This window comes from Temnothorax longispinosus, chromosome 2 (assembly GCF_030848805.1).
Source record: "Temnothorax longispinosus isolate EJ_2023e chromosome 2, Tlon_JGU_v1, whole genome shotgun sequence".
NCBI lineage: Eukaryota > Metazoa > Arthropoda > Insecta > Hymenoptera > Formicidae > Temnothorax > Temnothorax longispinosus.
In genome coordinates, this window is record NC_092359.1 from 17,092,320 (window position 1) to 17,105,690 (window position 13,371).

Below are 13,371 nucleotides of genomic sequence, written 5' to 3' on the forward strand. Positions count from 1 at the left end.
AAATAATTAACTGTAAGATTTAGAATAGCGTCGGTTAGGTTGCGAGTCGATGTACACAAAAATAAATAAGCGAGGACTATTGAAAGTTAGACTGGGTAGGGGAAAATCTTCGCCTTTAGAATTTGAGATGGAGAAAAGTAATATCTCCAGATCAAGAAAATCATCCAGCAATCACGGTAAAAGAATCGACACATAATTTTAATTCTTGATCTTTTACTTAATATCTTATTCGAACATGTATATTAGAAATGCAACAAAGTTTAAGTTTGCTTAAAATATATTTTAGATTGAAGTTATAGCTAAGACGTTATAGGTCGTGAAAAGGATGTCGAGAAACCTATTTAAAAAGGGATATTATTATTCTGGAGGATAACACAGACTGAATCAAATATACAGAATTCCATAAGATTTTGCTATGTCGTGGCACTCGCAGCTGTATGGACGCAGTGCACGCTATCATTGGTCGTATGTTTGATTGCTTGGTAATTGCACTACCAGCTAACGAGGACGACTTAAGCTGGCTGATTCCAATTATAATTATCGCAACTGACAAAGAGGATCAACCGATACTTTCTGGTGAAATTCAAATGGAATACACAGTGCCAGAATTACCGGTTACAGATACAATTACAGTTAAATTTCACACTCCAGACCTGAGAAAGATATTATCAGCGTACGAATGTTAACGTTTAGAATTATACAGAAACATCCAGTATTGCTTGTAGCACATATTTTATACCGCTATTTATTAATTTGCAGCATTATCGAAGATCGAGATGACAGAGTTAACATATCTCTTGATTATGAATACATAGAAATGTTTTATGAAGTCTTGCACAAGCAAATGTTAATGCTAGGAGGTTTGCAGTTAGGATTATGTAGGCTGCATAGGATTAATCTATCTGGAATAACAATAACGGAGAATAGAATGAGTTTTTACATTATCTTTATTTTTTCTGATTTTATATCGAAATCGTCTTAGAATCTTATAAGTTGATAACACGTTCGTATAGTCCGTAATGTCTTTTTATTTTTAGATGAAAGTAATAAACATAGAAATTATGAATAATATATTGTTCAGCGACAAGGCTCTTGATATATTTCATACAGTGCATATTGATATATAAATCTTTTCTTATTTTAATGTCTTGTGATATAAATAACACATGGTGTGTTAAAATGAACCTGTTGCGAGTTATTAAACCGTCCGTTACTACGTACGTCTTCCTTCTCGGACTTGGGATCGTTGTCCGTTGTCCCTTTTTCTCCCTCCTCTTTCTTCTTATATCGTATTTGAATATTTGTATACTTGACTATTATATCTAAAACATCTCTTAAATTGCTTCAGCGCTATTAGCACATCAGTCACGATATTAACTTCATTTTCGTTTAATGTAATGAGATCATGACATTTGATAAATGTAGTAAAAATGGTGGTAAAAATATCCTCGACTGCTGCTAGTTCATCGTTATTATACTTTTGCACAGTACGTTCGGCTAATTCCTTTGCGTATTTTATTATAGATTCACAATCTTCGGCTTCCAATTGATGAATCAGTTTTGTATATCCTCGCAAGTACGCTTTTTAATCTCCGATATTCCGCTTTCTAATCTCCACTTTCTAATCTGTCTTTGGAGGCGTGCTCGCTCCTCGTATAAACTTATGTTCTCTGGACTGGCTTGAATCGCTTTAGAGTAACACGTAATCGCTTGCTTCGTATCGCCGCTTTTCTCTGACAATATAGCTAATCTTATCCACTCATCTGCATTTTTCGGGCTAAGATACGCAGCGATTAAAGCATATTGCAACGACTTCTCTGGTTGATCATCTTGATATATCATAGCTAACATCCGAAACGGTTGTGGATCGGCGCTCGGTACCAAACTAAAAGAATAATTGATGGAGAATGTTAATCAAGGCACTCACTCGAGCAGCTCGAGTACGTAAAAATTTTAACCAAGCGTATTACGCTACGATAACACGATAGAACCGTGAGAGAACTTACCTAATGATCTCCATGCATATTTGAGTCGCTAACTTAATTTTTCCCTTTCCGTACCAAAAATTTGCCTTTCCCATAAGGCATTTCAAAGCTTTCGGTAAAACGCGCCTTTTCCTTAAGTGACACTGGATCCAATTTGCCTTGTGCGACTTCGGTTCCATGATCTTTTGTACAGCGACGTGATCGAATCCGATCGTCCTTCTAAAAATAGAATTAAATGTAATTTTCGCGAATTAACTGTCAAAATGATTAAAAGATCAAAGGCCTTTAGCCATACCTGGACGCATCGCTTTCTGTCATTTCCAGATCTATATCAGGATATTGATCCATCCTTGACGAATATTCGCTAAATGTTAACTCGCCGTTCAAGAACTGTTTTGTTAACCGATCTTCCTCGTAGGCAATTAGCGACGTATCCTCGACAAACTCATTTATATCCATATCTATTGAGCTGATGGCACTTTCGTCCAATTCTTCAATTATCACCGGTGCTACGCTACTACTATTCTCACTGATGGCGCAGAATAATCGAGGATATTTCGACTTTTCAACTGATTTACTACGATGAAAGATAATACGCTGCTTTGCACGTTTAACGGAAATACAATAAGTCTCGCAAGAAGAAGGCGGAAGCAACGTCCGGAAACATAAAAATATATAGAAGTGAAAGTCTCATGCTAGTGATTTGTATTTCCACCAATCGTAATAGGTCAATCTGGGTGCGTTCCGTTTCACGCATGATGCGCATAGAAGCGCACAAGATCATTCCGTTTCACTCCATATGCAATTCATGCGCGCATAGGAACGTTCTCCCACCACAATGCCGCGCCATATTGTGCAGCGCATGAGAGCGCATGAGCTGCCTCAGCTCCCGTGATGATGTAGTCCATGTGCGAGAATTAAGGCCTTCACACATAAAATGCCGTAAGGACGTAAAACGTAAGCGTAAGAAAATCGACCAATCCCAATCAAGTATTGTGCTGTCCGTAACTCCAGAAGGGGAAAATACTTGATTGGGATTGATCGATTTTCTTACGCTTACGTTTTACGTCCTTACGGCATTTTATGTGTGAAGGCCTTTATTTAGGCGGGAAGGAGTGAGGGTGCCACCCCATGGAAGACGGAATCTCGGAAAACGGAATCTCGGAATCATTCTGATTGGTTAGTCCCATAAGACCAATCAGAATGATTCCGAGATTCCGTCCTACATGGGGAGGCACCCTAATGCTGGGTCTACAATGCGAGTCGCAAAGTCGTGAGTCGCAAGAATTGATCAATCACAGTCGAATTTGAGGAGAATAATCGACTGTGATTGGTCAATTCTTGCGACTCACGACTTTGCGACTCGCATTGTAGACCCAGCATAAGGCTGAGTTTCCACTGAGCGCGTCACGCGTCGCGTCGTCCGAGTTGAACCAATCAAAACATCCCATTTTGATTCCGTCACAAGAATGTAATAAAATGGGATGTTTTGATTGGTTAACTTGTGACGACGCGACGCGTGACGCGCTCAGTGGAAACTCAGCCTATCTATATAGGCGCGCGATGTATATAGATTGACCTATTAGGATTGGTGGAAATATAAATCACTAGCATGAGACTTTCACTTCTATATATTTTTATGTTTCCGGACATTGCTTCCGCCTTCTTCTTGCGAGACTTATTGTATTTCCGTGATGCGATTACGAAAGGAAAGCTGTGCCAATAACTAGACGAAGAAGAAGAAGAAGATTGTATTTCCGTTAAACGTGCAAAGCAGCGTATTATCTTTCATCGTAGTAAATCAGTTGAAAAGTCGAAATATCCTCGATTATTCTGCGCCATCAGTGAGAATAGTAGTAGCGTAGCACCGGTGATAATTGAAGAATTGGACGAAAGTGCCATCAGCTCAATAGATATGGATATAAATGAGTTTGTCGAGGATACGTCGCTAATTGCCTACGAGGAAGATCGGTTAACAAAACAGTTCTTGAACGGCGAGTTAACATTTAGCGAATATTCGTCAAGGATGGATCAATATCCTGATATAGATCTGGAAATGACAGAAAGCGATGCGTCCAGGTATGGCTAAAGGCCTTTGATCTTTAATCATTTTGACAGTTAATTCGCGAAAATTACATTTAATTCTATTTTTAGAAGGACGATCGGATTCGATCACGTCGCTGTACAAAAGATCATGGAACCGAAGTCGCACAAGGCAAATTGGATCCAGTGTCACTTAAGGAAAAGGCGCGTTTTACCGAAAGCTTTGAAATGCCTTATGGGAAAGGCAAATTTTTGGTACGGAAAGGGAAAAATTAAGTTAGCGACTCAAATATGCATGGAGATCATTAGGTAAGTTCTCTCACGGTTCTATCGTGTTATCGTAGCGTAATACGCTTGGTTAAAATTTTTACGTACTCGAGCTGCTCGAGTGAGTGCCTTGATTAACATTCTCCATCAATTATTCTTTTAGTTTGGTACCGAGCGCCGATCCACAACCGTTTCGGATGTTAGCTATGATATATCAAGATGATCAACCAGAGAAGTCGTTGCAATATGCTTTAATCGCTGCGTATCTTAGCCCGAAAAATGCAGATGAGTGGATAAGATTAGCTATATTGTCAGAGAAAAGCGGCGATATGAAGCAAGCGATTACGTGTTACTCTAAAGCGATTCAAGCCAGTCCAGAGAACATAAGTTTATACGAGGAGCGAGCACGCCTCCAAAGACAGATTAGAAAGCGGAGATTAGAAAGCGGAATATCGGAGATTAAAAAGCGTACTTGCGAGGATATACAAAATTGATTCATCAATTGGAAATTAGCCGAACGTACTGTGCAAAAGTATAATAACGATGGACTAGCAGCAGTCGAGGATATTTTTACCACCATTTTTACTACATTTATCAAATGTCATGATCTCATTACATTAAACGAAAATGAAGTTGATATCGTGACTGATGTGCTAATAGCGCTGAAGCAATTTAAGAGATGTTTTAGATATAATAGTCAAGTATACAAATATTCAAATACGATATAAGAAGAAAGAGGAGGGAGAAAAAGGGACAACGGACAACGATCCCAAGTCCGAGAAGGAAGAAGTACGTAATAACGTGAAAGGAAAAGCTACGTTAGCTCCATCGAGAAGCCAAAATAGTGACGAAATAGAGTCTTGCGACGTACCGGATAATGTGGCTGTCGAATTGAAAGCCAAATTTCTCGTAACTCTCATCGAATTGGATTATATTTCGATAGTTGAGAAATTGTTACCTAAATTTTGCTTGCGCGGGAATCCAGAGATTGATGGAGAATTCTTTTTAGACACACGTAGCGGAAGCATTGGGTGATAAACCACACACATTATACATTATGTAACGTAGAAGACTGTTCAATAAAGACCTTACCTATCTTAATAAATTTTACGTGTCAACAAAAATTGTTTTACTATTTATTGCATTCAATTCATATTTGTACTTGCATGCATAGCGAATATATATGTTAAATCATCTGTACTATTGATTGTTATATACAAATACTAAGAAACCTGACTCAATCATTTTACATTTGCATAGTATTCTTATTCGAGAACCGAGAAAATTTCGTTCTTTGATCTTAATAACCAAGAACTCAGCCAGAAGATTTTTTAATCTACTTAATCCAGCTAACTTACACACAACGAACTTGGATCATATTTGATTTACGTTACTCATTGATTAAATATTTAATGATTCGATCTATTTGTGAGAGAGAAGGAGGAAGAGAGAGATAAATTTAAAAGTCCAGAAAATTAGTAAAGTATTAGCAGAAATTTTAGAGATATACACCATATGCGACTCTCTGCGAGTCGTGATGGTGCCACTCCACTCCACAATATGTCTGCCTATAAGCTCTTGTCTGATGAGATCGTCGATGAGAACATCAGGGCAATAAATATTGTTATTGAATTTATTTATATACTTCAGGTGACGCGATCGAACGCTTGCAAGAGTTGCAAGAAAACACGGTTGATAAGTGTGGTGCCATTTTGGTAGGGGCACACACGGCCACTTACAAAACATTGCAGAGAACGGACAGTATGCATATTTCGATAAGTTATTTTGATTCACTGTGATATTCTATTGATTGTAATATTATTCGAAAATCACTACAAATACCAAGTGATATACTTAATAATTGTAATAGCTACTTTGCATCACTATATGCAAATGCTTTCTGTATATGTGTAATTGTTATATAAGGCAAATTTTTTAATATCTACATTTTTTCTTTTTTATTAAACCACAATGATGTGAATTAGATCTGACGTAAAAGGAAGATAAAACAGTTTCCATCTTTCCATGAACACATGCGATAAAAAAAAAAAAAAACGAAGGTGCCAAGGATGCTCGAGGTATGTCGAGTGTATGTGATGTTTATTGAGCTAATTTGCGTTTAATTGCGCAAGTCTGACACGTTTGAATTGCGCAATTTGACACCTCACCATCAATTTCTCAACCTCGATTCATCATTGCGACTCGATTCAAATCCACTTAGCTTTACTACGAAGTGTCCACTTGGTAAGTTATCGGGACTTTGAAGCGTCGTTGATTGAGAGTCAGAAGTGCAGTGCGACAAAACTAGTGGAATGCCGAAAACCGAACGTAAGTATCCGAATGTATAATAATCTTATCAAAATATAATATTCCGAAAGTTTTAATTTCATGGAACGTTCTTACAATCAATTTTTACGTATCGCGCGTTGAAGAGACACGAATTCTTCACAGAAGTTTTTTTTTTTTTGGTATCTGCATGATATGATTGTAAAGATTTATGATGAAATGAGATACTTGTAATTATGGTAAAATTATATATATTATTCGATAAAAGTAAAATGACGATAAAAAATATGTTTATATAAAATAATATTTACAAAACGATTTTATAATGATAATAGATTTGAAACTTCTTAGATCTTGACGAGGACGACAGACTTCCCTTTTTGGACAAAGGCATAAATGGAATTGTTGATATTCCGTATGTGTACGTCGAAGATCCGATTCGAAGGGTTCAATACCACAGCTTGATGCTTAAGGGCGTCGCGAATCAATTAAGAAAGTGGCCGAACGATCTTTTCAGCTCGTTTATGGCAGCGTGCCTTGTCATTAGCGGTTTTGTTCTTCTCGTCTTTGTCTCAGCGATATTTTGTTCTTCTTGTCTTTGTCACGGCGATATTTTATCCATAGGGAGCGATAATTGCTGGTAAATAATCACTAATAATTTAATCAATTAACGCTTTCAAGAGAATAAAGATTGGCAATATTAAATGAAGAAATAGAGCTTTATTTTAATAAAATGTATACAAAAGGTGAATAAAAGTAACTTAATTAATGTTTCTGCAGATATTTAATTAATTGATCTTTATAATTCACGCCTATCGTTTTCAAGGTTTAATTAACCGTTTTAATTTATGTAAAGGTGCTTTTTAATACTTTTTACGTTTTGTACAAATATATATCTACTTAAAAACAAAATAATTTGATTTTTTTTTTTCAATTGAAAAATATATAAATTATCAAAATTTGTCCATTCATCTTCAATTTAGTGAATTGAAGATTTCCGAGGATAAATGTTCCTTTAATGTCTATTTCGTGAAGGAAGCTGCACAGGTCTGGTCCGGGAGAGAATTCTGTTATATCGAGGCTGCAGCGAGAGAACAACCCAATCTGAATGTATGTTAAAGTTCTTTAATTTTATTTATATTTTATTTGTAAGAAATTTTTTAATAAAAAGAAATTTTTAATAAAACGTAATTTTTTAAATATAAGTATTTAAGAATTATCATATTTAATCTTAACTTTTGAACAAAACATAGACTTCATCATCTTATTTCTTCTCTTTTTCTTTCAAAGATAACAAAAATACGATGTTAATTAAGGATAATCACAGTCATTCTTTTGTAGATACACTTAATTAGTTTGGTGCGTGCTTCCGGTATACCGAATAAATCGGAAGTTTATCTTAAAATGGCACTGGCGAACCAAAATGCCATAATATTCACATTGCCGACTTAGCAATCGACGAATTTTTCAGCAAGTAATAATTATACGATTATTACATAACATGAATGATACATATGAACTTTCTTGTTTTATTTTTATGCTTTAATATACATATATATTTAATAATTCTGGAACTGCTTTGCAGCTCTTGATAGAGTTAGCAAAATGGAAAAATATTTTTCTCTAAAAAAAGAACTTGAAACATATGATTTCAATATATTACATATTTATACGTATAATATAATATATCCCACATTATCGCTTCGCGAATTCTTTAGCCCATTTAAAAATGTATTTCTTTTTGTTTATTTAAATTTTCCAATCAAATTACATTTTAATAAGCATTAATTATATGCGTTAGGACGGAATTGTCGAGTATTGCGAAAAATTTAAGTAACGAATTGTTGCTGATGGCGGCGAAAGCGTATCTGCTTTGGAACTTCCCCGGAGTCGCAATGCATCCCAGCGCATATTGTAATTTGTCAAGCATCAATAAATCTCGGTGGAAGTAAGTGAATAGATAAACACGAGTAGAGATAAATTAACATAATTTTCAATGCTTTTATCTTTATTTCTGTAGTAAAGTGGAAAAACGTGATTGCACGCCCGACAAATTGATTACAATCGACCCAACGATCGACTTGCAAGCGACAGACGTGCATTGTCAAGCGTTTCTAGGATTTTTACTTCGGGAAATATCCAAAATGCAACGCAAATTTTTGGTTTGAAGGATGCATTGGATAGATTTTGTCCGAGGTATACATACGCACGAGGCCGCGGTATTCATAGTCGATTCTTATTTTTAAGACCGTCTTATAAGTACAATCTTAAGACGTCATGAACCAATCACAGAGCCGTATTAGCATCTTAAGACATTACTTAAGACAGTCTTGAAATAAGAACCGACTATGAATACCGATACACGCAGAATGTCGCCATTTGTAAACTCTTGTTTCTTTTAGGATTGATGATTGTCCCGAAGTACGAGTGCTTGATTTAAAATCGCGATGCTCGGTCAACGCTTTCGATTGCCCTACTGTATATACGTCCGGAAAACCTTGGGAACTTACGATATAATCCAAAAATTTATTTATAAAGCCACCGTTGAAGAAATGGCACCTGATCTTTATCGTATAAAATTTTATATAATGTGACCTAAAATATAATGAATAAGAAACAAAAAATTTAATTTAAAAAACCTGCAATGAATACATTTTCATGATGTATAAGAAAAAATGAGAAGATTACCGAATTAAAAAGTGATATATATGTAGTTTGGAAATAAACTTTTTTTAAAATTAAGAAACAACAAGGATGTGATTTGTGAAAAGATTTATGACAAAAATGTGTATATAATATAAGAATACGAAATTCGGAGAATAATCAGAAATTCATATACAATTGTTCATCGATTTCCATTTCTCTGACGCTCCATTGATCATCGTCATCTTAGTGTGTTTTGAAGTATCGATGCTCGTAGAGCCACATTGCACTTATTGTTAGCCGTACGTCCAGATTTCTGCCACTAAATATAAAAAACTCAACGTTTATATAATAAAAACGTTTATTACGTAAAAGCAAATAAAAAGTATGAATAAACCATATGAAATAAATAATAGATAAATAGGATAAATCTCAAATATATGATAATACACTTTTTTTTTTTTTTTTTTTATATATAAAATATCTTTTAAATTTAAAACAATTTTAAATGTAATGTATTTTAGAAAAATCCTATTCTAACAGAAATTATTTCTATGAACATTTTGATTAATACAGAAGATATATAGTTCAGTTTTATTGTGACTAGAGATATACATGAATATATCCCACTTTTGACCGTATTAATTTATTCATGTTATCTTTCTCGAATCCGTAAAAGAAATAAAAAGAGAGATAAAGATATTTACAGATTAGTAAAAGGAGTCCCGCGGCATAAATTAATGGCGCGGTTTCTATCCGAAGATATTCGAAGAGATATCAAATCGTTATGACCACGTCGCAATAAATATCGCATACCAGCTCGGCCAAAAAGATGCCTATAAAAGGCAAACTAAATTGCGGCCGCTTCTGAAATTTATAATAATCGATGAGATACATAAATGATAAATGCGAAAAAGTGTAGAAAAGGACGTAAAATTATGTTTATCACTTAGCAATAATCCCGTTTACCATAATAATGGAACAAACGAGCATGCCAGCCACAACGGCAGATATTATGGAGTGCGAGACGGAATAGCCGAAACTAAATGTCACGACGGTTTTTCTCGAGGGGAAACGAAGGATCTGCCCATTCTGTAAAACATTGTACTCCGTTGATCCGTAATAGCACAAGGTCAAAATATAGATAACGCCAACGACATTGCTCTGACTATCTTGAAACCTTCATTTTCAAAGAAGGTTTCTTTTCCCAGCGATTTCTCAACTTTATCAATTATTTCGGAACGAGTAGAATTAGTAGTACTAGTAGAACTAGTAGCAGTAAATAGACGAGGTGATATTTTAGCTTCGATTAGCTTAAAAAAAAAAGGAATAAAGTCGTGCGGAAATTAAAAAACTCGTCTTTCGAGAAATTGCATAATACGGAGGTATATTGAATTCATATTTGTGAGAAATACAAAGAACTTATATATATTTTTTTTTATTTGTAAAAATAACTGTATATTTTTTGTATATTTATACTCTCATCTAGACTGTGGAACAACAGCGTGATGCAGCTGAAAAATAAATATCACCCAGCAAACACAATGCAACATGTAACATACAGGTTAGTTGTAATTTCCTACTCAACAATATAAATGCAATATAACACGTGTGTTATATTGCATTTACATTGTTGAGTAGGAAATTACAACTAACCTGTACGTTACATGTTGCATTGTGTTTGCTGGGCACGTATTAAATTTAATATGCAAATATTGTACCGTTTTGGCTCGGCGTTCTTTGTAAATTTTCATCTTTTCCATCAGATAACCTTCGTGACCGCTTCGAACACGACTTGGTCGGTGATCCATCGTAAATTAATGAGCCACGATAAGTTTTTAGAGAAACGTCAAAACGCACATGCATTATATATAATATGCTAATTATTGTTGCGTATTGCGTATTATTTTTGAAGTGATGAATAATGTAAATATGTAATATGTAGCAAAAATAAAAAATTACGCAACAAACTGATATACATTTGCAAATATGTAATGAAGATTGTATAGATACGGAAAAAATGTTATAGAATGGAAAAGAAAACCGATTGATAAATGTATATAATGTAACGATGATAAAAAGAAAAAATAGATTTGCATAATTATGTCGTAATAGTAGCAAAACTTCACGTTGACTTTGATTTGTGACTTTATGCACATCGATCACATCGATGTTGTAATCGATTTAAAGGATTAGAAGCTATTTATCATTAGCTTTATAAATTTATGCGATTTATGAAATAACTACGTTAAAAATCTGTTTCGTTTTTTACATAAATCGCATTGAATAATAAAGTGCATAATTAAGATTTTAATTCGCATACATTAATCATCCGACGTTATATAAAGACCTCCCGCCCACGCATGTACTTTGATATATTATATAAGATATATTCATCATCATTACTACGTTTACGCGATCGAGCGTTACTTCTGTAGTAACTTATGATAATTCCTTCGCGTAAACGGGATTTTGTAGTAACTTACGATAATTTACTCCGCGTAAACGAGTGAATTATCGTAAGTTACTACAGAAGTAACGCTCGCATAAACGTAGTAATTGAAAGCTAACAATATATGTGATATGCATTATAAGTATACATACGTTTCAAATTCGCGCACTTTTACATGCGCGTAGGGTTACTGTACTGAACATGCGTATGTGGAAAATCTATAGTTACGTGACGCAAACTATATATTTTCAGCACTGCCAGTAAAAAAGGAAGACGGGGTCAGTGTTGGGGCCACGTTCCGTAACGCGCATGTGCGTGCATTTTCTATAGTAAACGTTACGTATACTATAGATAAATACGCGGCGCATATGCACGTTAGAGCCACCGCACAAGACTCTCGTATGATCACGTAGCGTAACGTAACGTGAATCAACGCACAAGAAACGTATCGGTTAGAGCCTCCGCACAAGCTCTCGTATGGTAACGTAACGTAGATCAACGCACAAGAAACGTATAACGCCGTAACGGCCGTAAGGGCCTTGGCACATAGAAAAACTTAAGCAGTAAAACTTTAAGCAGTAAGAAATCAACAGTATGGATTCGCTACCGCTTAGGGCCGTGCCTTAAGTTCTTGACTGTGATTGGCTGATTTGCTTACTGGTTGAGTTTTACTGCTTAAGTTTTTCTATGTGCCAAGGCCTTAACCAATACATTTCTTGTGCGTTGGCTCACGTTATGTTACGCTACGTGACCATACGAGAGTCTTGTGCGGTGGCTCTTACGCCCGTTACGGAACGCAGGGTAACTACATCTCGTCTGATCTCGTCGGTTCGACAGAAATCATATGGCTGAGTTTCCACTGAGCGCGTCACGCGTCGCGTCATCCAATCAAAACATCCCATTTCGATCCCGTCACAAGAATGTAATGAAATGGGATGTTTTGATTGGTTAACTTGTGACGACGCGACGCGTGACGCGCTCAGTGGAAACTCAGCCTAACTTGATTCCGGTCAACTTTAACGTTTAATATCTCGCGTCGCGGGGCACAGGCGACACGTTTTTCTGCCAGATTCTTTCGTTTCGTGTAAAAACGCGTCGATTGAGCATAAATTTTATCGATATTTGAGGTGAGGCCCCTAAAATTGTATAATTACCAAAAAATTTACAAAGAGTGGAGTTGATCAGTTTGACTTCTGTAAGGTCCAGATACTTGACTTGCTTCGATCAAAGGACATAAATGTGTTTAATTCCACATAGATATAGATATATATGTACATAATATTCAAACAGCATAATATTCATTAATCTGTTAAGATAGTATTGTAAGTACGATGTTTTCTCAAGCCTAACGTGTGTTGACTGTCGTTTGCGGGATGGACAGTCAGGTGTGCGGAGACGGCAGGCTGATAGACGTGATCGACGAGGGCTGGCGTAAGGAACGTCTACCCATCGACGACATCTCGACACCGGTGGCCGAGCTCCCGGATCCCGAGAGCGACAACGGCGACTCGCACATGACATTGAAGGAGTTGGAGCAGAAGTGGAATAATCTGGCTTTAAGCTCTCTCAGCGACAATCATCTGCATTCTCCGACGCCACTGCACAACTAAATATCGCTTCCACTCTTCCTGAACGCCGAAAAATTAAATACAGTATCCGAAGTATTAAATCCAGTTATAATATTGATATCCTTTT

The 13,371-nt window shown here is 35.9% G+C and overlaps 2 protein-coding genes, 1 long non-coding RNA gene and 2 pseudogenes across 4 annotated transcripts; 3 read left to right on the forward strand and 2 right to left on the reverse strand.

The window, feature by feature from the left end:
- Positions 1 to 127: 127 nt before the first annotated feature.
- Positions 128 to 1,756, forward strand: LOC139808148 (uncharacterized; annotated as a pseudogene).
- Positions 930 to 2,624, reverse strand: LOC139807949 (general transcription factor 3C polypeptide 3-like). The gene is made up of 3 exons (XM_071769466.1): positions 2,281 to 2,624; positions 2,007 to 2,204; positions 930 to 1,885 (listed from the first exon to the last, which is right to left on the reverse strand). Exons 1-3 carry the CDS (start codon positions 2,442 to 2,444, stop codon positions 1,555 to 1,557), a joined length of 693 nt encoding a protein of 230 aa, XP_071625567.1. The 5' UTR covers positions 2,445 to 2,624; the 3' UTR covers positions 930 to 1,554.
- Positions 2,625 to 3,640: 1,016 nt separating this feature from the next.
- Positions 3,641 to 9,256, forward strand: LOC139807944 (uncharacterized; annotated as a pseudogene).
- A 153-nt stretch (positions 9,257 to 9,409) lies between these two features.
- LOC139807954 (uncharacterized) lies at positions 9,410 to 12,552 on the reverse strand. The gene is made up of 4 exons (XR_011730742.1): positions 11,829 to 12,552; positions 10,194 to 10,316; positions 9,932 to 10,091; positions 9,410 to 9,546 (listed from the first exon to the last, which is right to left on the reverse strand). It is a non-coding gene; the product is annotated as an uncharacterized lncRNA (long non-coding RNA).
- Positions 12,553 to 12,663: 111 nt separating this feature from the next.
- On the forward strand, positions 12,664 to 13,286 carry LOC139807950 (anaphase-promoting complex subunit 13). Of its 2 annotated transcripts, none has more exons than XM_071769467.1 (2): positions 12,664 to 12,803; positions 13,021 to 13,286. In XM_071769467.1, the coding sequence occupies exon 2, from the start codon at positions 13,050 to 13,052 to the stop codon at positions 13,284 to 13,286; it is 237 nt and encodes a 78-aa protein (XP_071625568.1). In that variant the 5' UTR covers positions 12,664 to 12,803; positions 13,021 to 13,049. The 2 variants fall into 2 exon arrangements, with proteins under 2 accessions (XP_071625568.1, XP_071625569.1); XM_071769468.1 differs by lacking the exon at positions 12,664 to 12,803 and adding an exon at positions 12,929 to 12,947.
- The last annotated feature ends 85 nt before the right edge of the window (positions 13,287 to 13,371 follow it).

Coding starts and splice junctions, on each gene's coding strand:
- LOC139807950 (XM_071769467.1), top strand. CDS start 13,050: ATGGACAGTCAGGTGTGCGGAGACGGCAGGCTGATAGACGTGATCGAC.
- LOC139807949 (XM_071769466.1), bottom strand. CDS start 2,444: ATGGATATAAATGAGTTTGTCGAGGATACGTCGCTAATTGCCTACGAG. Junction 2,205..2,280: donor ACAGAAAGCGATGCGTCCAG/GTATGGCTAAAG, acceptor TTCTATTTTTAG/AAGGACGATCGGATTCGATC. Junction 1,886..2,006: donor ATATGCATGGAGATCATTAG/GTAAGTTCTCTC, acceptor TTATTCTTTTAG/TTTGGTACCGAGCGCCGATC.